The sequence below is a fragment of the Pristiophorus japonicus genome, chromosome 1, assembly GCF_044704955.1.
Source record: "Pristiophorus japonicus isolate sPriJap1 chromosome 1, sPriJap1.hap1, whole genome shotgun sequence".
NCBI lineage: Eukaryota > Metazoa > Chordata > Chondrichthyes > Pristiophoridae > Pristiophorus > Pristiophorus japonicus.
The window spans coordinates 267,893,736-267,920,051 of record NC_091977.1 but is presented as its reverse complement, the minus strand read 5'-3'; the positions used below and the strand labels follow the sequence as shown (position 1 = coordinate 267,920,051).

At 45.5% G+C, this 26,316-nt stretch overlaps 1 protein-coding gene across 3 annotated transcripts in view; it reads right to left on the bottom strand.

Moving 5' to 3' along the window:
* The window catches only part of gldc (glycine dehydrogenase (decarboxylating)), a 210,993-nt gene that overhangs the window by 65,591 nt on the left and 119,086 nt on the right, over window positions 1-26,316 (bottom strand). For all 3 annotated transcript variants that reach the window (XM_070888438.1, XM_070888437.1, XM_070888439.1), the window contains 3 exons: window positions 26,237-26,278; window positions 24,950-25,092; window positions 12,966-13,041 (listed from right to left, as the gene is read on the bottom strand). In XM_070888438.1, coding sequence (XP_070744539.1) covers window positions 12,966-13,041; window positions 24,950-25,092; window positions 26,237-26,278 — 261 coding nt within the window. The remainder of the gene's footprint in view (window positions 1-12,965; window positions 13,042-24,949; window positions 25,093-26,236; window positions 26,279-26,316) is intronic.

The window sequence follows — 26,316 nt, the reverse complement described above, 5'->3', positions numbered from 1 at the left end:
CACCAGCTGGTTTATGGTTCGCGCTCAACCCCTGTAGGACAGCACTCGGAGCAGTCCTGTCCAGTGTCCTAGGGGAGCCTCCAGCTCCTGCCAGTTTGCCGGCCAGGCTTCCTCGTCTGGGCTAAGGTAGCCTCCCAGATAGAGGAGATGGGTCGTGCTCCAGGCAAAAGGCCTGGACTTCTCCGCCAGGGAGTCCATACGCCACTGACCCGCCAGGAGTCCGGAACATTTCTCCCAGTTGATCCTGGATGCGGCCGAGTAAATCTTCTGGCACTCACACATCCTCCGCAGGTCAACGGGATCCTCTACTGTGAGGAGCACGTCATCGGCGTAAGCCGAGAGGACGATCTCCACGCCCGGCCCTTGCAGAGCCAGTCCCGTCAACCTCGTTCGCAGGAGGCGCAGGAAAGGCTCCACGCAGATGGCATATAACTGGCCGGACATGGGGCATCCCTGGCGCACCCCTCTCCCAAAGCGAAGGGGCGCCGTCAAGGACCTGTTAACCTTAATCAGACACTCCGCGGTGGCCTACAAAAATCCGGGCGACAAAATGCGTCCTGAACCCGTAAGTGTGCAGAGTTCCGAACAGATACTCGTGATCCACCCTGTCGAACGCCTTCTCCTGGTCTAGGGATAGGAAGACAGACCAGCCTCCTGGGAATGGTGGACCAGGTCCCGGACCAGATGGATGTTATCGTGGATTGTCCAGCCTGGGACTGTGTAGGACTGGTCAGGGTGGATCATGTGGTCCAGCACGGCGCCAAGGCGAGCAGACATCACCCTGGCAAAAATGTTGTCATCTGTGCTGAGGAGGGAGACCGGACGTCAGTATTTTAGTAGGCGGAGATCGCCCTTGTTAGGCAGCAGGACGATGACTGCCCTGCGCCAAGAGAGGAGCATCTCCCTCGTCGCCAGACTTTCCCCCAGGACCCGCACGTAGTTGCCCCCCAAGACGTCCCAGAACGCCCTGTGGAACTCCACGGTCAGCCCGTCCAGCCCCGGGGACTTTCCCCTCAAGAGCTGGTCGAGGGCACTGGTCAGCTCCGCCAGTGAGCATACAGATACCTCCCAGTCATATCCAGCCCAGCTCTAACTGGATGTTAAGCCTCCAGATTTCCAGGGGAGCCACGCTCTAATGTGCCCATAATTGACACCAGTGGGTCAGCAATCCTGGCGCAAGAGGAGGCCTGGATTTGACTCATTTCTTTTGTATATCACTTTTTTGGGAGGATGAGCATAAGTACTTCATATACTCGTGCTCAATCCTACCCTCTTCAATATTCCTTTCATCATGTAATGTTGCCGTTGAGGGATCTGTGGGTTGAGGTCCTTCCTGTCAGTAGTAAATGCTTAATATGTGTTTCGTTATAGTCGCGGTCAGAGTCGCTGTTTGGGAATTGTTCCTATATCATATTCTTCTGCGTGATCTAACTTTATGGGCTGTATTTTCTGCTGTCCTTTTTAGAGTCCCAGAGGGCGGCAATGGCGGCGTAAATATCTCCGGGCGTACAGACAGCTGGCTTCCAGCATCCCGCCGGGACATTCGGTGCCGGTTTCGAGGAGGCGCGGAGCATTACCGCCCGGAAGTGACGAACTGGTGTGCAACGCTCCTGGTTGCGGCACCAGCTCGATATTTGGATTGCGCCTGACCTAGAACGCTCCTGGTGGGACTGCCTGTGGTAGCTGGTGACCCAAGCTGCAGCGACTGCAATGAGGTAAGTAATATCAACCTCAGATAAGTGTGATTGGTTTTCATTTTTTTTGCGATTTTGTTGTGGGTGGCGCGAGTTATGTATTGGGAATGTTTTTGGTGTTTTTTTTCAGATCCCCCCCCCGGATCTTCTCTTCGAGTGCTCCGAGGCCGGCTGTTTAGCTCGGGATTTTCACCTGCTCAGCAGGCCTAGCGCCGTAAAAGAGGTGTGCAACGCCTCCCTTAGCGCTGCGCTCTACACTCAGGGCCCGGCAGATGAATTTTGCGGCAGCAGACGCAAACCATTGGCCGGCGCAAAATTTACCGCTCCACCTTGGTTAACGCTGCTACAGAGGAGCGACCCAATTTCATCCCCTATGTATTTTGATTGCTAGGAAAATCTTTAAATAAAGGGCGCTTCTAAAGATAACCCCCAGGAGAGACTCTTATCACAATCTGTTAAAGGATTTTCAGATTGCACTTGTATTTCCTGAATATTTTTTCAATTCTTTTTCTTAGAAAAGAAAAGAAAAGAAAAAGGGGTTAAAAGTACCTATCTTGAATGCAGTATTTTCTTGAAACTATTTTGTTATTCATTACAACTGAAGGGCTGCCCAAACCACATTCTGGCTTGTTGAAAAGCTACCCTCCCACACAGTGACCAGACTGCACGTAGGGTCAGCTCATTGGTCTAATTATTCATAACTGTCTTTGCTTTGTCCTTGTGTGTGGAGCTAGGGGGCGGTGGGGACACACACACAGAAATCACACTTCACCTGAAATTGAAAGGGCAGCAGGCATTTAAAGGCAAGAGGCTTTACAGGGGAGCAAAAGCTCTCGGAATCTTTTGACAGTGAGCACCTCCTTTAGTGAAGTGGAGACATCACATGCACTGTTCTTCGCTGAGGTTGAGATAGGAGAATTGCTCTGTAGAACCTGAGTGGATATGGCCTCCCGATGAATCCTTCTCCTCCTCCTCTTCGGGCAGCTTGTCCTGCTCTGTGTCACCTCTGCTCATTCTCCCTGTCATGTTGCAGGCCAAGGGGGATATTGCACCATGTCTGGAAGCAACTGGTCTGAGCAGAAGCCTTTAAGTAACCTGCCACACCAACTCCCTGGAGACTTCAGCAACTGCAAATAAGACAGCAAACCACCAAACACTTGTACAAACTCACCAAGAGCCAGTAGAAATCAATTAGCAAAGCAGCTGATGATCTCTTTAAATAGCGCTGGTGAGGGGGTAGGTACTTCCTACTGCTGAACGCATGTTCAACTGTACATGTTTAAAAGAGGGCATTAGCTGCATCGTTGAGGTCGAAACTGGTCGCGCTGGCGTCAAATCAGCGTTGCACGCTGACTGATGTCATGATCTGCGTACTCTGCATAATTCAAGCACACGCTCCCAGCGCCCACTAGCGACCTCACCAAGATGGCATCCAGTGCAGCCTGAAGCAAAAGTGCGCACGCATGCCATTTTGGGCACAAAACGGCACCCGTAGAGCCGTAAAAAAACAGGCGCTGCGGAGCTGAATTTCGCGGCACAGGCGCTTAAGTCGTTAAATTCCCTGCAACGGTAGGTGGTGAAACAGAAATGAAATAAAAAAAGGGGGAAAGAATGTAAAACAAAACCATGTAACTACTTAAGTGCAAGAGAAATCAATAATATCTCCAATACTCCCAAAACAAATCAATGTATCTTTAGGAAAATTGACTTAAAGGACAGAAAGTGAAGTTCAAAACATGGTAGGTTTTCACTTGTTTAGAATAATGAGGGTAGGAAAACACACCCTCCGCATCAGCGCAATTCAAAAACCGAGGAATTTACTGAGGGAGACTGACTATTTCTGTAAAATATCCATAACTTTGCATTAAAAGCCATGGGTTACAATTCAGATTTACTGTGGTAAACAAGTTGTTGCAAGTTTCCACAATCGTTCCCGTGTATGACCATAATTTTAATCCCTTGCCAACGCCTCCTATCTATACACAGATGTACAAGTGCCAACAGAAGCTCCAGGTCATGTCACTTTCACATTTGTTGATCCAGTGACCCTGATCTCAAATGCAGTGCATAATCAATACCATTTAAAACCACCAGGGGGAAGCACACTTTTAACAAGAACTGACACCTTATTCTGGATGACAAATTTGCATTTTACAATAACGTTTTCCAGATAAAAGTAGTCTGGAACGTACTTGGTAAATCAGTGTGGTTTAATACTATCAAATAAGTTTTGCCGAGATTAGTTTTTGTTTGAAAAATTCTGTAAATCATCGATACCTGTTACTTCTTCTAAGATAGTTTGTTCACGGTGGTGGGGGAAGAGAGGGGGGAGATTTCTGTGGGGTTCTCCCACTTGTCTGCGATAACACCAGTCGAAGAGCCAGGGAAACTCAGCAAAAAACGGAGTACAGGGCGCAGTCACTGGTTCCCCTCGGGTTTCCACGGCTCCATTACTGAAGTTACAGTGGGCAGCAAGGAGAAACACCGTGCAAATTCACCCCCAGCATTTGCTGAAAGTCTAACCAACACCTGCTACCTCTTACTCTTGAAAGCTCCACTGCAGCAGCTTAGCTATGGGGAATTTAGGCATTGTCCAACTTATGGCAACAAAGGTCCCAGCAAACCATTGATATGATATTCTACGAGTAATTCAAGTCGTCACCTTGTTGTAAATGCTGCTGCTCCAATCACCCCAATGGACGCAGTGTTGAATCATTTGAGAGAGGGGCACAGGACTGTACATTTAGAGGTTCACCCTATGCCTGTTCATGCTTAGGGGACGAAATTGCACTACGCCCCGATTGGGGCTGGTAACCTTCCGGGGCCGGGAGTTTTAGCGCCTGATGCGGAAGTCCCCCGCCTGCCACGGAATTGCCCTTACCGTGCCCGCGCTCCACTTCCTTCGGGGGCGGTAACCAGGGCGCTACTGGGGCAGGGAGTCAAGCATGTCGCGATGTTCCGCGTAGCACTAGTGCACTTCAACTTAAACTTATTCCCCTTGGCTTAAAGGGGAGGGCCACTGTGTACTCTGCACGGCCTGACATCCTCCACTGGGCCACCAGTGCGGCGTGCGACCAGGCCAGCAGCCCGGCAACCAAGACGGAGTGCCGGGCTGCCATGCTAGGGTCTCTATCATTGAGCCGTCCCGAGAGTCGGCTGACAAAAAAAATGGTTGCTTGGGGCGCTGGCGCCCTCCCCTTTAAGCATCGCCCCGAGAGCGGATGTCAGACAGCTTCGCGATCCGCGGGGCGGTGAGGGGTCGCCGCGCACAGCGATGACATCATCGCCAGTTGCACGGTGGTCCAGGGTGCTAACTGTGAGGCTGCCATGGCAACGCCTCCGCAAACTCCCGGGAAATTTCCCAGGAGGCGGTGGCACCCCCCCACTCTCCTGGGCGAAAACTGTCTTTCGCCACATTAGCGTCCCCCAGAGGCGCTAAAGGGGCTATAGAAAGGAGCAATTTCGCTCCCTGTTTCTTACTGTTATTCCAATCACCTTTTTTTGGTAGCCGATCTCCCTCGTAGCATGTGCCTTAAGGCTTCGCTGCTCTGCTCATATCTGACTGCTAACATGGGGAAATCTAGCTATATTCCTCTAGTACTGCGTTCACAGGCACAGACTGGAGGGAGGGGTGGGTTGGGGGGGCCTGGCCCACCTGCGGCTACCCCACCCCTACCCTGTTCCACTCTTAGTCCTTTTCCCTCTATTAATGCCCTTAACCTTGCTGTCATCCCTGATCGTAAATGGAACTCACATCTTTTGCATTGTTTAAGCTGCCTCTAATGAGCTCAGTGTCCTCTTTTCTCTTCAACACGTTCACCTTCTACAACTCGCAATGCTCTTCAACACCCAGGTCTGTTGAAGTCTTGAATAACCCTCAGACCTGGGGATGCATCTGCTCACACTCCTGGGCAGATGCAGCAAACAACTTGTCGTTCATTAGATGTTTATTCCTTCACTTCCACTGTCCAATCTCTTTCTCTCCATTCACCCTCATCTTGTCTTGTGTCTCCACTTTATCAACATGAATGATCATTGCTCCTCAAGCATTTTCTCCCTTGCCCCTTCTCACAAGCACATTCTCCCACATCCTCAATATTTGCAAATCATAACTTACCATAATCCACTAACCCTAAATCATTCTTTCCCACTACCTAAACACTTTAGGGGGCCGAAATTGTCCCTTTCTGTAAGGCTCTTTCAGGCGGCCATGGGTCGGTGAGGACTGGCCAGTGAGTTGCTGTGGAGGGGCTGCCATTTGTGATATTGCTCTCCTTTACTTTTGGAGCAGTGTAGGGGACCGCTCCGCCCGTTTTCGCGCCGCAGCGTGCATGTGCTGACCCCTTACCGACCGGCGGTGACACTTTTCCAAAATTGCCCCGCAGGAGCGGCGCCGCCACCGGCTGGTGCCACTGACAGTTTTTTCTGTCGGTACCTTTTCTGTGGCTAGGCAGCACAGCTGCCCTTAAAGGTGAGGTGTCAGCCGACTACCAGGTCGAGCCGACAATTATGATCACGGGTTCGGCAGGGCCGCCAACAGGCAGCTGGCACCCCCCTTGGGTGCCAGGTCTCTGGCCCGGCCTAAACCTTCCCTGTTTGCCACTGAAGTGGCTGCAGAGTTCGCAGCGGCCCTCCCCTTTAACTGAAGGGGAGGGACGTTGTGACACGCCAGCGCGATGATGTCATTAGCACGGCGCGCTAGTGGCGGCCACTCCGATCCGACTGCACTCCCCACCCACTCCCCACACCAACACTGCTCCAACCGGAAACAGCAACCAAAAAGCTGAAATTCTCCGGATTGTCCACCCCATGGAACACTTCAGGATCGGTCGGTGCGACCCGCTTCGGGCAGTGGGCAATTCCGGCTCCGAGAACTCTTTGCGCCTTTTGCTCCTCATGCACCTTCAGGCTTTTCAAACTGAAGTTTGCATTACATAAGAACATAAGAAATAGGAGCAGGAGTAGGACATACGGCCCCTTCAAGCCTGCTCCGCCATTTAATATGGTCATAGCTGATCCGATCATGGGCTCAGGTCCACTTCCCCGCCCACTCCCCATAACCTCTTATCGTTTAAGAAACTGTCTATTTCGGTCTTAAATTTATTCAATGTCCCAGCTTCCACAGCTCTCCGAGGCAGCGAATTCCACAGATTTACAACCCTCTGTTAAGAAATTTCTCATCTCAGTTTTAAATGGACGGCCCCTTATTCTAAAATTATGCCATCAAGTTCTAGTCTCCCCCATCAGTGGAAACATCCTCTCTGCATCCACCTTGTCAAGCCTCCTCATAATCTTATAAGTTTTGATAAGATCACCTCTCATTCTTCTGAATTCCAATGAGTAGAGGCTCAACCTACTCAACCTTTCCTCATAAGTCAAACCCCTCATCTCTGGAATTAACCCAGTGAACCTTCTCTGAACTGCCTCCAAAGCAAGTATATCCTTTCGTAAATATGGAAACCAAAACTGCCTCACCAATACCTTTATACAGCTGTAGCAAGACTTCCCTGCTTTCATACTCCATCCTCTTTGCAATAAAGGCCAAGATTCCATTGGCCTTCTTGATCACTTGCTCTACCTGCATACTATCCTTTTGTGTTTCATGCACAAGTACCCCCAGGTCCTGCTGTGCTGCAGCATTTTGCAATCTTTCTCCATTTAAAATAACTTGCTCTTTGATTTTTTTCTGCCAAAGTGCATGACCTCACACTTTCCAACATTATACTCCATCTGCCAAATATTTGCCCACTCACTTAGCCTATGTCCTTTTGCAGATTTTTTGTGTCCTCCTCACACATTGCTTTTCCTCCCATCTTTGTATCGTCAACAAACTTGGCTACGTTACACTCAGTCCCTTCTTCCAAGTCATTAATATAGATTGTAAATAGTTGGGGTCCCAGCACTGATCCCTGCGGCACCCCACTAGTTGCCAACCAGAAACTGAACCATTTATCCCGACTCTCTATTTTCTGTTAGTTAGCCAATCCTCTACCAATGCTAATATATTACCCCAACCCCGTGAACTTTTATCTTGTGCAGTAAACTTTTATGTGGCACCTTGTCAAATGCCTTCTGGAAGTCCAAATACACCACATCCACTGGTTCCCCTTTATCCACCCTGTTTGTTACATCCTCAAAGAATTCCAGCAAATTTGTCAAACATGACTTCCCCTTCATACTGACTCTGCCTGACCGAATTTTGCTTTTCCAAATGTCCTGCTACTGCTTCTTTAATAATGGACTCCAACATCTTCCCAACCACAGATGTTAGGCTAACTGGTCTATAGTTTCCTGCTTTTTGTCTGCCTCCTTTTTCTAAATAGGGGCGTTACATTTGCAGTTTTCCAATCTGCTGGGATTTCCCCAGAATCCAGGGAATTTTGGTAAATTACAAACAATGCATCCACAATCTCTGCCACTACTTCTCTTAAGACCCGAGGATGCAAGCCATCAGGTCCAGGGGATTTATCTGCCTTTAGTTCCATTATCTTACTAAGTACCACCTCCTTAGTGATTGCGATTGTGTTAAGTTCCTCCCCCCCATAGCCCCTTGACTAACTACTGTTGGAATATTGTTGGTGTCCTCGACTGTAAAGACTGATACTAAATATTTGTGCAGAGTTTCTGCCATCTCCATGTTCTCCATTACTAATTCCCCGGTCTCGTCCTCTAAAGGGCTAACAGTTACTTTAGCCACTCTTTTCCTTTTTATATACCTATAGAAACTTTTGCTATCTGTTTTTATATTTCGTGCTAGTTTACTTTCATAGTCTATCTTCCCTTTCTTAATCATTTTTTTAGTCATTCTTTGCTGGCTTTTCAAAGCTTCCCAATCTTCTGTCCTCCCACTAGTTTTGGCCATGGTGTATGCCCTTGTTTTTAATTGGATAGAAACATAGAAACATAGAAAATAGGTGAGGGAGTAGGCTATTCGGCCCTTCTAGCCTGCACCGCCATTCAATGAGTTCATGGCTGAACATTCAACTTCAGTACCCCATTCCTGCTTTCTCGCCATACCCCTTGATCCCCCTAGTAGTAAGGACCTCATCTAACTCCTTTTTGAATATATTTAGTGAATTGGCCTCAACAACTTTCTGTGGTAGAGAATTCCACAGGTTCACCACTCTGGGTGAAGAAGTTCCTCCGCATCTCAGTCCTAAATGGCTTACCCCTTATCCTTAGACTGTGACCTCTGGTTCTGGACTTCCCCAATATTGGGAACATTCTTCCTGCATCTAACCTGTCTAACCCCGTCAGAATTTTAAATGTTTCTATGAGGTCCCCTCTCATTCTTCTGAACTCCAGTGAATACAAGCCCAGTTGATCCAGTCTTTCTTGATAGGTCAGTCCCGCCATCCCGGGAATCAGTCTGGTGAACCTTCGCTGCACTCCCTCAATAGCAAGAATGTCCTTCCTCAGGTTAGGAGACCAAAACTGTACACAATACTCCAGGTGTGGCTTCACCAATGCCCTGTACAACTGTAGCAACACCTCCCTGCCCCTGTACTCAAATCCCCTTGCTATGAAGGCCAACATGCCATTTGCTTTCTTAACCGCCTGCTGCACCTGCATGCCAACCTTCAATGACTGATGTACCATGACACCCAGGTCTCTTTGCACCTCCCCTTTTCCTAATCTGTCACCATTCAGATAATAGTCTGTCTCTCTGTTTTTACCACCAAAGTGGATAACCTCACATTTATCCACATTATACTTCATCTGCCATGCATTTGCCCACTCACCTAACCTATCCAAGTCGCTCTGCAGCCTCACAGCATCCTCCTCGCAGCTCACACTGCCACCCAACTTAGTGTCATCCGCAAATTTGGAGATACTACATTTAATCCCCTCATCTAAATCATTAATGTACAGTGTAAACAGCTGGGGCCCCAGCACAGAACCTTGCGGTACCCCACTAGTCACTGCCTGCCATTCTGAAAAGTACCCATTTACTCCTACTCTTTGCTTCCTGTCTGACAACCAGTTCTCAATCCATGTCAGTACACTACCCCCAATCCCATGTGCTCTAACTTTGCACATCAATCTCTTGTGTGGGACCTTGTCGAACGCCTTCTGAAAGTCCAAATATACCACATCAACTGGTTCTCCCTTGTCCACTCTACTGGAGACATCCTCAAAAAATTCCAGAAGATTTGTCAAGCATGATTTCCCTTTCACAAATCCATGCTGACTTGGACCTATCATGTCACCTCTTTCCAAATGCACTGCTATGACATCCTTAATAATTGGTTCCATCATTTTACCCACTACCGATGTCAGGCTGACCGGTCTATAATTCCCTGTTTTCTCTCTCCCTCCTTTATTTCTTTAGTTAGCTACGGATGGCTATCTTTTCTCTTACACCCTTTCCTCCTCACTGGAATATATTTTTCTTGAGAGTTGTGAAATATCTCCTTAAATGTACACCACTGTACATCAACTGTTCATTACCTAATCTACCTTGGCTTCTCTTGCATGGTCAATCTTGCTAGACTTCTTCTCGTGTCTTCTTGAGTTCCCTTTGTGGAACAGTGTGAAGTAGTGGAAGGATTCGTAGGTTGATTAATAGTCTGACTGACCGCGTTAACACTCCTTCCATGGCCGTAATCATCTTTACATCAGCCGATAAGGAGGAGTCAGTCCTATACAGTGGGAGGGTTTTATGGGCTCCCACATTCCATACGATGAGGGGTCGGGGGGGCATCCACACCCACCGGACGCAAGTCTCCTGCTGGATGTCAACCCAGAATTCAAAGCTGCACTCAAAAACTATTTATTTGCGTGAAAATGCCACATTTTGGCCAATAAGGCGCTATATAAATGCAAGTACGATTTTTAAAAATGTAATTGTTCCTGGGATGTGGGCGCCGCCGGCAAGGCCAGCATGTATTACCCATCCCTAATTGCCCTCGAGAAGGTGGTGATGAGCTGCCATTTCAGAGGGCAGTTAAAGAGGCAACCACATTGCTGTGGGTCTGGAGTCACATATAGGCCAGACTGGGTAAGGACGGCAGATTTACCTCCCTAAAGGACACTAGTGAACCAGGTGGGTTTTCAGGACAATCCGGTAGTTTCATGGTCACCATTACTGATACTAGCTTTTTATTCCAGAATTATTTATTAACTGAATTTAAATTCCCCAGCTGCCGTGGGGGGATTTGAACTCACATCTCCGATCATTAGTCCAGGCCTCTGGATTACTGGTCCAGTAACATAACCACTATGCTACCATACCCATTACCGTCTCAATAATAACGATTTAAAAAAAACCTTTAAATAGCTTCGAGTACAGGAATATCAGGAACAAAAAAAATAATTCAAGGGCTGTACATCCATTTCTTTCCCTTCTTTTTCGAACTGCAGTGACTCAATTCTTGGGCACAGCAACTCTAGACAATTGCCCAAGTGACAATTCTCTGCGTGTGAATGTCTGCAGGCTATTCAACTATTGGAACATCACAGCCAAGCCAGCTCCTGTCCTGAAACTGTGTCCACATTTTTTTATAGGAGTCACTGGACAGTGATCAGGAATGGGAAGCGGAGTTAATTTTTAGGTGCCCTAGGTTGGAGGACCGAGTCCAATTGTATCATCCTCACTATTGCTTTGGGCAAATATCAGCTAACTGCACAAAGGTTCCAGGGTCAACCCCTACTCTGTTTTGTGTGGCAACAACTCCAAAAAGTGATTCCTCATGCATAGAATTTTCTATTTGTGGTAACTAATCCTGCTGCCTTATTCTAGCAGCCATTTTCTGAAATCATGAGCATGTTTTAATTTCAACAAATTAGTAAAAGAAGTGAAACAGGAATGGATAAAACCTCAAACCCTTTATAAATATGGGAAGAATTACATTTAGATACCGTGAGTACAATATCTTAAATGGAATGGAAAAAAGAGCAGTGGATCAGAAGATTATGGAGACCTCAATTATTTCATATAATTTGTTCAAAAAACACTTATGCTGTTGAATTATTTTTTTAAAATTGTATGCACATATATAACTGGAATGGTTTTCTTTTCAGGCAAACATTACACTTCACAATTAACAGGACTTTTATAATTCTTTAATAATCAGCGAATTGCCTCATATAATCAATGTGATCCCATCCAAAGGCTATCAATCTGTTCCCACTATAACATCGCAGAATGTTAGAAGTAACTTCAAACTAATTTCTGTTGGCCATCTATCTCTGGTCCACTTTTAGAAGTTAATCAAACTCACAACTAAAACAGCTATGCAGAGCAGACAAAGCTGCCTGAGCTATGTCTAAACGTCACCACGATAACCTTGACATGACTGTTGACAATATTAGTGAATACTTAACGTGTCCATATGACACACTTCTGTCAGCAACAGTAATTTCTGGGCTACTTATCACCGTCAAAAAGCGGGGATTAAGATCCCAACAAAAACCTCAATTTTATATTTTGATTTTTTTTTGCCATTTTCAAATCATTCACTTCCACAACATCAGTTAGCTACTGAATATCGTCAAGCACGTCCATGGGTTAGTGAAAGATTATGCATGTATCATTGATACTTGCTGCAATCTTAACACTTTCCTGCCCAATCTTCACATTCTTAGATTCTCCTAGAATCCAAAGATCTGTCTATCTCAGTCTTGAATATACTCAACAATTCAGCATGCACAGCCCTTTGGGGCAGAGAATTCCAAAGAGAAGTTCCTTCTCATCTTAGTCCTAAATGGCCCATCCTTTATCCCGAGACTACGCCTCCTAGTTCTAGACTCTCCAGCCAGGGAAAATAATCTCTCAGCATCTATCCTGTCAGCCCCCTCAGAATCTGATCTTTCAATGAGATTACCTCTCATTCTTCTAAACACCAGAGTATAGGTCCTCCTTTAAGTCACTTAAAACCTTCCTCTCATCTGCCCTAATTTCACCTTGCGTTAAAGGCTCCATATAAATGCGAGATGTTATTGTTGTTGTATTGTAAAATAACTGTTGAAGAAATCCTCAGCTCTCTTCCTCCCTCCAACTCAAGGGCTCAGTGGGTAAATGCAGCGCATGTTTTTTTACTAACCACACAGACCAGATTCAGTTGTTGAATCAGCTGAGAGGGCAAGTAGGAGATTGCGCTAGGGAATTTGGGTGAGGGGGGTGTGGCTGTGTATGCGGGAAAAAAATCATACCAAAATCCTGCTTCTGACGGATATCCAGTGAGCCTTGCTGGAAAGTGCACACTGGATGCGGATCTGTGTATCATCCCTCCCCCTTAAAAATAAACCTTTATTCACTTTGTTACTTACAGTTCTGTGGTGCTCTCCTTTTGAATTTAAATAAGCCTTGATTGCTGCCAATCCAGCATATTCGCCCTGGGCACCACTACATAACAGAAAGTAAAAGCATGTAAATAATACTAACCAGATAAGAGGTGTCAACAATGCGCTATTGTTTTTTTCTTTTTAAAATCCTCCCACCTTTTTATTACTCATCCATAAACAAAGCAATTCCCTTTCTTGGAGGGCAACTTCTACTTCTTAAATTGAGGCAGGAACCTAGTTGGGAAGTGTGCAAGAGTGTTGTGGGTTGACAATTCCCCCACTACCAAGGATTCAAGTGTGGCAGAGCAAGAGCTATGTTTGCCAAAATCACAAGAGGCTGATCCCAACAGAAATGCTGGCATTGGCTAAGTTAAATAATGCTGGCAGGACAGAGGTACGAGTCTTGCCAGAAGGTTGGCCAGTAACCCAGGAAAATCGTGAAGGGGACAGAGCCGGTGGAATGAGGCTAGGCTACGACTGTGAGTCAGACCTCCATAACCCCAATGACCCCCTCCTGCAGTGTTGGAAGAAGTTTAATGACCTCATCAGGTTAGCAAAGATAAGTGTTTTCAGATGAACAACAGGGCAGACAACAGAATCACAGAAGAACATGAGTATTCTCCAGAACAAGTCAAGTGCTGCCCTTTAGGGTATTACATACACCATTTCCCTTGTTCCAAAAGCAAAGTCACATTAATTGTCTCATATTTTGTAATTCATGTCAGCACACTCAATTGCCTTAACCTAGGCCCTTGCTCCACCACATCCATAGTTACCACCCATTCCACAAAACCTGATTGCTTGCGACTGCCAAACTTGGTGACTGCAGCAGCTAGTTAGTATTATGAATTCCTCCTACAGGAGAAGACAACACACAATGCCAGGACATACCAACATCTATTATTAACACCATATGAATAGGTAACAAAATGAACAGGTAACAATAAAGAAAGAAGGAAAGACTTCGATTTGTGTAGCGCCTTTCACGACCACCGGATGTCTCAAAGCGCTTTACAGCCAATGAAGTACTTTTGAAGTGTAGTCACTGATGTAATGTGGGAAAAGCAGCAGCCAATTTACACACAGCAAGATCCCAGGAACAGCAACGTGATAATGACCTGATAATCTGTTATGGTGATGTTGATTAAGGGATAAATATTGGCCAGAATACCAGGGATAACTCCCCTGCTCTTCTTCGAAATAAGTGTTATGGGATCTTTTACATCCACTTGAAAGAGCAGACGGGGCCTCAGTTTAATGTTTCATTCGAAAGACAGCACCTCTGACAGTGCAGTGTTCCCTCAGGACTGCCCTGGATTGTCAGCCGAGATTTTTTTTGTGCTCAAATCCCTGGAGTGGGACTTGAACCCACAACTTTTTGACTCAGAGGCGAGAGTGCTACCCACTGAGCCACAGCTGACATTTGATACAATGCCAATAATTGGCTTCCACTCTGGCCCGGCAGTTTGGGATGGAGATGTACGAGTCTTTGTACCTTCAGTGGGTTTGGGAGAATGTTCACCTTTCCTTATTTAATGTTTCTACATATTCTTCAATCTATACTCTTCACCCAATACTGTATTTGTCTCATGAGATCCACAAAGTAGCTCATTAAGATAGAATGCTTCTCAAGCAGATCATTAATGGTACTGTTTATTTCCTCCAGAGACTACAAGCCAGGAGACAGCAGCGAACACTGAAGAGTAAATACCTTGCAGTCCCCTCTACCTCTGGCAATACTGGTGACCACTCTCCCACCCATTCGTTCTCTCCCTTGCACTCAGTAGCCCAGAGACATCCACTCGAGAAGGAACAGATGGCGTAGATGAGAAATTTACAAGTGATCAGGCACAGAGCACAAGGACACCAGAGGATGCAGATGTGGAGGAACCTGATGTAGTTGAGTGAAACTGAGAGACCTGTCAGCCCCTGGCTTCAAACCAAAAGATTGATCATCTTCAGGGCTCCTGCTATGAAGAAAATATGCCATCAGAGCAACAGGCACATGAGGTCCTCTGTGGCCTGACCCAGGATGTCCAGCAAATGGCTGTGATAGAGATGGAGTCCACTAGATGGTGTGCCAAAAGGAGGAGGGTTCAACTCAATGAAGAGCAGCCTGGGGAAGGTGCCAGTTGCAGGACCATCTGAAAATCTTACCCTGCTTCATGAGTACTCCAGGCAATTCAGTCAACTCAATAAGGAGGCATTTAATGAAGGATTGCAGGTCTTGCGGGACCAAGGAGAGATCATTGTCAACCAGACAGCAGCATCTAAGGGATTAAAGGATATTTAGTTGCCTCTCACCCTGGGATTTTAGGATTGGTTCTGTTTCCATGAGGTCTGTTCTCCAACTCATCACTGGTAACTAGATTCCTGTTCCCAGTATCAATCGAGAAGCTGGTGTGCATGCCTCAGAACTTGTTTTCCCTCATGGCAGAAGCAGAGGAGCACTCCAACCACTCCACAGAAAAACCTTTAACTCTGCAGGACCAGCCTGTCCCATATCTATTCCAGGACTTGGGAGTCCCGGACAAACAGGCCACCTTCATCTCAAGAGGTGCATAATATTTTGCAGCAGCCATCTGTACCTTACAACAACAACTTTTATTTATATAGCGCCTTTAACGTAGAAAACGTCCTAAGACGCTTCACAGGAGTATTCTAAGACAACAAAATTTGACTCCAAACACTCAGGAGTGGTGTAGAAGTGAAAGTAATGGAATAAAATAGACAAGACAGATTGACATGCATTTCTATAGCACCCTTCACAACCTCTGGATGTCCCAAAATGCTTTACAGTCAATGAAGTACTTTTGAAGTGCAAGCACTGGTGCAATGTAGGATTAAAACAGGCCCGAGAAATGCTCACTTGGTCACAAGTGCTGTGCAGCGACAGAACCAATAATGCTTTTGTAAACAGTTGTAATAAATAGTGGAACATTTGATGCAGGACTGCTCGGTGTTTGGTTCGCTTGAATGACAATGAGGGACAGATGATATGGAAACTTAGGGTTAGGATGTGATGGCTCAATGCAAGGAGCATTGACCATAGAGTTTGGTTAGTGGAGGAAAATCAAATAGGCTGAGACCTCCAAAGAATAGTGCCCTATTTATTGTGAAGATGTGCATTGAGTCTGTCTCAGGTGTCTCGCTGCTGTTGTCACTACTTTTAATCATGGCCCAGGTTTACAGCATCACCGTGTCATCATCTGGCACCCACTGGTACATATACCCGTCCTTTCCTGATTGCAAAGCTGTTCAACACACAACATGCCCGCACAATTTACACGACAGTGCTGGGCACATACTGCAAGGCATCCCCACCCATCCAGACACTGGAACCTTCCTCTGAGCATCCCAATGGCTTGCTTAATTCTTATTCATGTCTTCATGTGTGCATCTTTCTAGCACTCCTCTGTAGCAATAATGAAGTAGCGACATGAACCATGGGAGTAGCAGGTATCCATTGTCACCCAGCAGCCATCCTGCGTCTTGCCCCACTGTTGAAATAGAGCTGAGACATTACTGATGAAGTATAAAACCATCATGATAGCTCCCAGCGTACAAGCTGTGCCTGTCATCAAAAATGAACTGTACACAGGGAATGGAAGCCTTTGCGGTTCATATAAATGGGATGGGGGGGGGGGGATTATATTTGAGGAGTAAAAATTCCAAATATGTGCAATCAATAGCCCCACAATCCTGGACTACCGAGCAATTCTAAAAAAAAGCCATGGTCCTCTCAGTCATCTGTGTGGGAGCATTGTCAAATGGCACAAATTGAGCTGCGCTAAGAGTGACTTGCCTTATAGAGGGTCTGTCAAAAGTCCCCTGTGGCTCTCTGGAATGAGCTTGCATCGTAAAAGTTAAAGCAGCGTAGCCTTAGGGGAGATCTGATTGAGGTTTATAAGATAAGGGAATGGATGGTGTTCTGACAGTTTAGCTGACAGTTTATTTCAATTAAATAGGTTAGGCAGGACCAGGAGGCACAAATTTAAGTTGTATAAGGCTAGATCTAGGTTAGATGTCAGGAGGTGGTTCTTTTCCCAGAATATAGTAGACCTCTGAACAAACTGCCCTTTCATGTGGTGGATGCAGACTCAGTGAATTCCTTCAAGCGAAAGCTAGATTTGTTTCTGGCTGCGGCAGAGATCACCTCTTACAGAAGGTTGGCACTGCAGGGAATTTAATGGCCAGAGTCAAACAAGAAATAAGGGATGTGAGCAATAAAGGTGCAGCAGTTATCATGGGCGACTTTAATCTACATATTGATTGGGCTAACCAAACTGGTAGCAATGTGGTGGAGGAGGATTTCCTGGATTGTATTAGGGATGGTTTTCTAGACCAATATGTCGAGGAACCAACTAGAGGGCTGGCCATTCTAGACTGGGTGATATGTAATAAGAAAGAACTAATTAGCAATCTTGTTGTGCGAGGCCTCTTGGGGAAGAGTGACCATAATATGGTAGAATTCTTTATTAAGATGGAGAGTGACACAGTTAATTCAGAGACTAGAGTCCTGAACTTAAGGAAAGGTAACTTCGACGGTATGAGACATGAATTGGCTAGAATAGACTGGCGAGTGATACTTAAAAGAGTTGACGGTGGATAGGCTATGGCAACCATTTAAAGATCACATGGATGAACTTCAACAATTGTACATCCCCGTCTGGAGTAAAAATAAAACAGGGAAATAGGAGGTGGGTGGGGTGGATTGACCCATCCACCTCCATGGCACGAACCTGGTATTGCAGTACTTCCAGGAACGGTGCAGTGGCTCTCGGCCTTTTGGCTAAGAGCATTGGTGCAGAGTGATCCTTGATGTGTGCAAGGTGACCTCTGGCGTTTGTGATTTGACAAAGAATTGGAAAGATTGGCAACGAAAAATTTAAAAAAATAAAATAAATAAATAAAACAGGGAAGGTGGCTCAACTGTGGCTAAATTAAGGATAGTGTTAAATCCAAGGAAGAGGCATATAAATTGTCCAGAAAAAGCAGCAAACGTAAGGACTGGGAGAATTTTGTAATACAGCAGAGGAGGGCAAAGAGTTTAATTAGGAGGGGGAAAATAAGAGTATGAGAGGAAGCTTGCTGGGAACATAAAAACTGATTGCAAAAGCTTCTATAGATATGTAAAGAGAAAAAGATTAGTGAAAACAAACGTAGGTCCCTTGCAGTCGGATTCAGGTGAATTTATAATGGGGAAGAAAGAAATGACGGACCAGTTAAACAAATACTTCACAAAGGAAGACACAAATAACGTTCAGGAAATACTAGGGAATCGAGGGTCTAGTGAGAAGGAGGAACTGAAGGAAATCCTTATTAGACGGGAAATTGATGGGATTGAAGGCCGATAAATCCCCAGGGCCTGATAGTCTGCATCCCAGAGTACTTAAAGAGGTAGCCCTAGAAATAGTGGATGCATTGGAGATCATTTTCCAACAGTCTATCGACTCTATGGACTGGTTCCTATGGACTGGAGGGTAGCTAATGTAACACCACTTTTTAAGAAAGGAGGGAGAGAGAAAACGGGTAATTATAGACCGGTTAGCCTGAAATCAGTAGTGGAGAAAATGTTGGAATCAATTATTAAAGGTGAAATAGCAGCACATTTGGAAAGCAGTGATGGGATCGGTCCAAGTCAGCATGGATTTATGAAAATACATTTTTTGAGGATGTAACTGGTAGAGTGGATAAGGGAGAACGAGTGGATGTGGTGTATTTGGACTTTCAAAAGGCTTTTGACAAGGTCCCACACAAGAGATTGGTGTGCAAAGTTAAAACACATGGTATTGGGGATAATGTATTGACATGGATAGAAAACTGGTTGGCAGTCAGGAAGCAAAGAGTAGGAAATAACGGGTCCTTCTCAGAATGGCAGGCAGTGACTAGTGGGGTGCCGCAGGGCTCAGTGCTGGGACCACAGCTATTTACAATATACATTAATGATTTGGATGAGGGAATTGAGTGTAATATCTTCAAGTTTGCAGATGAAACTAAGCTGCGTGGCAGTGTGAGCTGTGAGGAGGACACTAAGAGGCTGCAGGGTGACATGGACAGGTTAGGTGAATGGGCAAACACGTGGCAGATGCAGTATAATGTGGATAAATGTGAGGTTATCCACTTTGGTGGCAAAAACATGAAGGCAGAATATTATCTGAATGGCGGCAGATTAGGAAAAGGGGAGGTGCAACGAGACCTGGGTGTCATGGTACATCGGTCATTGAAAGTTGGCATGCAGGTACAGCAGGCGATGAAGAAGGCAAATATTGGCCTTCATAGCTAGGGGATTTGAATATAGGAGCAGGGAGGTCTTACTGCAGTTGTACAGGGCCTTAGTGAGGCCTCACCTGGAATATTGTGTTTAGTTTTGGTCTCCTAATCCGAGGAAGGATGTTCTTGCTACTGAGGGAGTGCAGCGAAGGTTCACCAGATTGATTCCTGGGATGGCAGGACTGACATATGAGGAGAGACTGGATCGACTGGGCCTGTGTTCACTGGAGTTTAGAAGGATGAGAGGGGATCTCATAGAAACATATAAAATTCTAACAGGACTGGACAGGTTAGATGCAGGAAGAATGTTCCCGATGTTGGGGAAGTCCAGAACCAGGGGACATAGTCTAATGATAAGGGGTAAGTCATTTAGGGCTGAGATGAGGAGAAACTTCTTCACTCAAGAGAGTTGTTAACCTGTGGAATTCGCTACCGCAGAAAGTTGTAGATGCCAGTTTATTGGATATATTCAAGAGGGAGTTAGATATGGCCTTTATGGCTAAAGGGATCAAAGGGTATGGAGAGAAAGCAGAAAAGGGGTACTGAGGGAATGATCAGCCATGATCTTATTGAATGGTGGTGCAGGCTCGAAGTGCTGAATGGCCTACTCCTGCACCTATTTTCTATGATCTCCTGGACTAGTTTCGATCGCCTAGATGGGTCGGAGAGGAATTTCCCAAATTGTCCTGTTTTTTTAAATCTGTTTTGCCTCTCCCAGGAGATCACATGGTTTGGGGTGGAGTGGAGTATATATGTTGTGATACACAAGGTATCGCAATTGTGTGGGACAGGCTGGATGGACCAGATTATCTTTACCTGTCCATCATTATTTGCGTGTTCGTAAGTTGAAAGCTATGGTCACTTTCTGAGCTACAGTCAGAACTGTCAAAGCTGTCCGTGCTGTGGACCAGGTCTGGCTGTTGCAGTGAACAGTGCTCCTCCAAATCTTCATGACTGATGCACATCCTGAATGTAGGGGAAGGGTCCCCAGGTACAACAGTGGGAATTTGTTTTACAATACTTGCAGTGAATCCCAAGAGTATGACCCAAAGGTTCTGCAAGCAATGTCAGTGAGCAGTGTCCCTTTCGCAAAGCACTTGATGAACAGGTCCTGGCAAACCATGCTTTTAAAATCAGTCTTTAGGTCCGGTGGAAAAGCACAGAATTTAGGACAGCCAATGTAATTCCATGCTAATTCCATCATCTGCATGTAGCTGCCTCTGCAAAGGTGGGCATTTTTTCAGTGCGCTCTGAAGCTCAACAGAATTTCTGCTGGGGTGCTTTTTCAGTGTAACCCTGGTGTAAATTAGCGCTGTCATACATTCCTGGCCCCACAAAGGCACACATTCCAACTTATGCCCTCTCCCAATTTCAGGGCCAGTATCTGCTTGTATAGAGTATTGACCCAAATGAGTTTGGGAACTCACTGGCTGGAATTTCCCCTTTAAAAAAAATGGGGGGTGGAGGGGGGAGGCAGTTAAATTGTTAAAAAAAATGGGCTTCCTGATCTTATCCTGTCTCCATCCCGCCCACTTCCGGTTATAACAGAGACAGGGCCAGTGCGGGTGGCAGGCGACCAACCCGCTACCAGTAGGCGGCACCTGAATGTAATCAGGCTGAAAGCCTCTTTTCCGCCCTGTCCATTTTGATTTTAAATGCCTCTGGATGTTAAACCGAGGTGGGGACTGTTGGATCCAGGAGGTAAGTGGCTTTATACCTTCCTCCTGGATCCAGGGTCCCTACCTAATGCCCTCCCCCCCATGAGGCTTCCGATCCCCACAATGAGGCCCCATCCCCCTCCCCCACCAATGATGCTGAGGCCGGCCACAAGTCTCTTTACCCCCACCCCCCCATCAACACCCCCTCGGATGATCCCCGACCTAGTCCCTGCCAATTCCCAACATCCCTTCAATCCCTGGCCAACCACCTCTCCACTCCTCCAACCTCCTACTGATTCCTGACCCCCCCACGACCCTCGATCCCAGACCATGCCGACTTCCCCGCCCCCCCCCCCCCCCCAATCATGCTGAACCCACGATCCCTCACCCGGACCGATCCCTCGCATCTGAGGCCTACCCGGCCACAGCCAGCCAGCTTCTCCATCTGGCTGGCCGAGGGCAGGAATCCAAAGCCTCACATTCAGATCAGGCCCTGCCGTTAAAAGTCAGCAAGGCCTGTGGCCTCCCAGGCTTCCCGCTCGCCTCGGAGGCCACCCCGCCCCCAACCAGCCTCCCTCGAGAAAATTCCGTCCAGAATTTAATAACAGGCGCACTCCCATCCTACTGCTGTGTAGCACTCATTAGTCTGTTGACAAGTTATGACAAAAGATCACAATGATTCGCTTATTAAAGATGCAGTAATGGGCCTTCCAATGGCCAACTGGGGTACAGGCACAGACTAAGTCAGACAGACTAGATGGTCCCATCTGTACTGAGTTGGTTAACCTCAGCTCTGAGGGGATGGGGAGAAGGATTCAAGCAGGATGTGTGCACTTCATCAATGTCTAGAAACCTCTGCTGGAAAAAAGGTTTAAACGGTAAGACTAAAATAGGAAGACACTGAGTCATCCCACAAGAATGGTTAATATTTGGAAGTATCGAACAAGACCGAACATGGGTGTGAATTGCAGAGATTAGTTTTGCTGAGCGAGGTTATCAACTACTCAGTTTATTATTGCCACCTCCATTCCTCAATATTTTGCTAGTACAATATCCAACCAGAGAAGTTAGTTAATTGACGTTGCTGCAAGATTTTGCCACATGCAAAATGTGGCAAAAAGCTACACGATTAAACCACATTTTAACAGTGCTTTAATTTACCCAACTTATTGCAAAAGTCATAGTTCTGTAAAGATAAGCCATAAGAACACTTAATTGGTGCACAATAAAAGCACTACATTGAAAAGGAGATAATGAATTTATTTGGTCTTATGTGCAGCTCGAGCAGGTAGTCAGATTAGATATCATTAAAAAGATGCAATACTCTACACAGGGGGCGTCTCATCAATAACTGCAAGATACTGGTGTTTGTTTTCTCCACAAATGTGGACAACCATTGGCAGAGAAAAATATTGAATCAGCATTTTACACACTAACTAATTAACCGGAGTAGTGAAGACCTGATACCACTGCTGGCGCACTGAACTCCTGACATGTTACAACAAAAACCCAGGCTGGATCAACATGATCATTTGGCTTTCCGCGAGAAAGAAATTTGCCATTTTTGGGTGGATATTGTGCAATGGAAGAGAAAGCTTTTTTCTCTCTGTATTTTCTTTCCTCTTTTCTCAATAAATTTCGCCTCTCACCTCCTGAAGGCACTGACTCTTTCCTGCAGCATAGGTCCACAGATCCTGGCTGCTCTCTGGTGTAATGTATGCACCGGTGAACATGCTCACAGGTTTGTAGAGCTGTTGCATTATTAGTGGCTTAGCCAATCACGTGATGTTCACAAGACTCAATAAAACTCCAGTCAGTTGAGTCTAGGTCATCCACAATGAGGTATGCAGTTGTGAGCCTAGTGGATGAACTGGTAATGTGTAGTGTTAAACCTTTGTAAATAAAGCAACTAGTTCTTAATAGCAATGTGTTGCCATGACATCTTAAGCAAATAACACATGAAGCAAATACATTACTTCTGGCAACTTGCGGGCTAGCAGCTAATTAGTTTGACTGGGTGTAGCCAATCACTCAACATCCACATAGGTACATCTCCAGCAGCGTATGTTAGACAGTGACCAAGAATGGGAACTGACTGCTTTTTCCTCCCAAAGCCCGAGAGTTCTTTCAGCCATCTCCAAGGCTTGGCTAACTTTACCACAGGGATATGGAGATCTAGTTGCGTCTTTTCACCCCTCGACTCTTGATGCTTCATTTTTGTATGCTTGTTGATTTATTGATTCCTTCATATTTACTACCTCTTTTTTCTGGTGACTGATGTAATTGTTGATTCTGATTACTGATGTAATCGAGAGAGTTGTTTGATATTTTGTTGGGGCTCTACAATATATCGGATTCTTTTGGAAAAACTCTGAAATTTTACATGAAGCGATGGTTTAGCAGTTTACTGACGACCACGATGCAAAGTTTATCTCATTAGAGTAAAAGTCAGAACAGTTTTTTAGCTCATCAATGCAACCACCCAGGCATCAACATCTGAATAAATGGAGTTTAAAAAAAAATTGAATAGTTCAGTTAACTGTTCAAAAAAACGTAAAACGCTAACTAGAGGTTCGAGAAATCATTTGTTAAAAATGGGAACACCTGAATCTTTTCTTTCTGCAACTCTAGTCAGAAGTATAATCAGTTCCAAAGTACATCATTTGAGTTGGTACCTATCCATATGGACTTTCAATGGATCATTTCTTATCGAGTCCCAGTTATCTTAATTCTGCACATATCATAGTTATTGTGCTAAATCAACATGTTCCTTTCCAATTAAACAAAGTCAACCAATTCCCTGAAGAGCGGATCTGTCCAAAGTGTGGTTTAATTCACAGATTGCAATCATTTTATTACATGCACAGTGCAAGAACACCCTTTGAACATTTAGGAATTAGGTGAGAGCAGAATCAGGTTTTAATATAACGCTCCCTGTAAGAGAATAGCCTGCTGACGATCACTGTCTAGGATCACCCCCGGGAATGATTACCTAGCTGTTGTAACACTGAGCCTTTGTTGGATGTTGAATTGTATTGAGTCAGCACATTCAGGGGAGAAAATGCAAACCCCACTATATCACCAGTGTGAATTTCCATTTTCTGACAATGGCACCCCTGTGGCCGAAAGTAGTTATGCTTTGTGTTCCCATGCGGTCCATGATCCTGTAATTACAATTAAGTGAGCCCAAGCAAATGTAGTCTAGCAACAGACAATCGGCCTTTTAGAGTCAAAAAGATACAACAGCAGCAGGCAATTGGAGGGTTTCGCTTTTTTATTTCCAATCAGAGAACAAATCTAATTGGTCAAGTTGCTGTTTTTTTTTCCAATCATTTCAACCAGCATACTTGCCATAGAGGGAGTGCAACAAAGGTTCACCAGACTGATACCTGGGATGTGGGGATTGTCCTATGAGGAGAGATTGAATAGACTAGGCTATATTGTATATTTACAAGAATGAGAGGTGATCGCATTGAAACATACAAAATTCTTACATGGCTTGAAAGGGTAGATGCAGGGAGGATGTTTCCCCTGGCTGGGGAGTCTAGAACCAGGGGTCACAGTCTCAGAATCAGGGGTCGGCCATTTAGGACTGAGATGAGGAGAAACTTCTTCACTTAGAGGGTGGTGAATCTCTGGATTCTCTATCCCAGAGGACTGAGGAGGCTCAGTCTTTAAGTATATTCAAGACAGAGATCGATAGATTTTTGGATATTAAGGAAATCAAAGGATATGAGGACAGTGCAGGAAAGTGGAGTTGAGGTAGATCAGCCATGATCTCACTGAATGGCAAAGCAGGCTCGAGGGGCCGAATGGCCTACTCCTGCTCCTAATTCTCATGTTCATCCAGAGCAGCATACGTTAAATGTGGTGCAGCATGGTGAACATGGTAACATGAATCACACGCACAATAGCAGTTGTTTCACTGGAGGGACTGCATTATTGATGTGACTATTCTACTGGGACTAACAGCAATGATGGGTAGACACAGGAAGCTTGAAAAAAAAACGACTGAATATTAAAAAGTTGAAGGCCTACCTATTTGGCTGGAAAGAGATTTTGTCATAGCCTGTTATTTCACACAAGTCCCGTTCCAGTTCGTGGAATAACTGCTGGTAGCCTTGAGCCTGATCCAGAGGTACAAAAGGATGGACATTTCCAAATTCCAGCCAAGTGATTGGCTGCAGACAAAGTATTGGGAGCGGGGAGAAGGGAAGAAACACAACGCCCGTTATAAAATCTATCGTATAACTGAAAGTTATGCATATTCGTACGACTTCAAAATACAAATGGGTGACTTACATACTGGATTATATGGTAGCTTTACCCATTTAATATCCTAATAACAATCCAGATTATTAGCTGTACGTTCAGAATGGTTTTGTATTCTGTGGCTTTAGGTTTTATGTGCCTTAGGACAGACCCACTTTCTAACCCATGAAAAGGTGTGGTTGGGGTGGAGCTCCGACTCCAGTGTTTGGAGACTATTATTTGCTTTTGGCATATTATTGTGGGACCACATTTTCCTCTGATGAACGATGGACATTCTCTCGAGACCATGGTGGACAAATCAGAAAGAAATCTAACTTACAGACACCCGAGTGTTTCATTATCTGTACCTGCGTTGCCCTTAGTGACCCAAATATTCAAACCTTCACTGCACAGAAGTGCTGAACTAGAATATAATAGATATTTCACTTTATTTTTCTTCAGGGGCTTCTTGTGAATATGCAGCCTCCATAAACTCGGAGATTAGTGGTGGATGAGCAGAGTGGCCATGTACTGGTGCAGTTCATGATGGGTGGCCAGTGTCCTTTGAACACATTCAGGTAAGTATATTTTAAAATCCTCCCTTTGAGGACTGCCTGGTAGACTTGGTTATCCCAAGTACAGCTAGTGCCAGCTGCCTCAAGGCAAACCAATCTTTGCGTATGCAAAGGTCCCAACACCTGTGTCAGGCGTCGTCACAGCACGCTGATTTTCTGGTCTTTACAAATGTGGCGGGCGCGTGTTTCCAGCACTTAATGAACGGGCTCTTCCTGCCCACCATATTGGAGGCTCAGGTGGCCGTTTAGCTTCTGCGCAATCAACTTTCCAGGCCTGAATGTCTCATTAGGAACCCAGTGCTACAAGCACAAGCCTATAGACCATGCCTTTGCACCAAAAGCATATTTGTGAAAGCAGACTTGAATCAGACAGTTTTGCCCTCCTAAGTAGCTAAGCACTAGTATTATGTTGATTTCTCAGGTAGTTGTATTCAACTTCAAGGAGAGACAGATAGTGAATTTTGTAGTTAGAGTGACGTGAAGAATAAAGCACACTTACAGTAAGCTCCGAGGAACTGTTCAGCTTCATTGTGCAAGACCCCTGGTTCAAATGACAAAAACAAAATGTGTAGTGTAAAA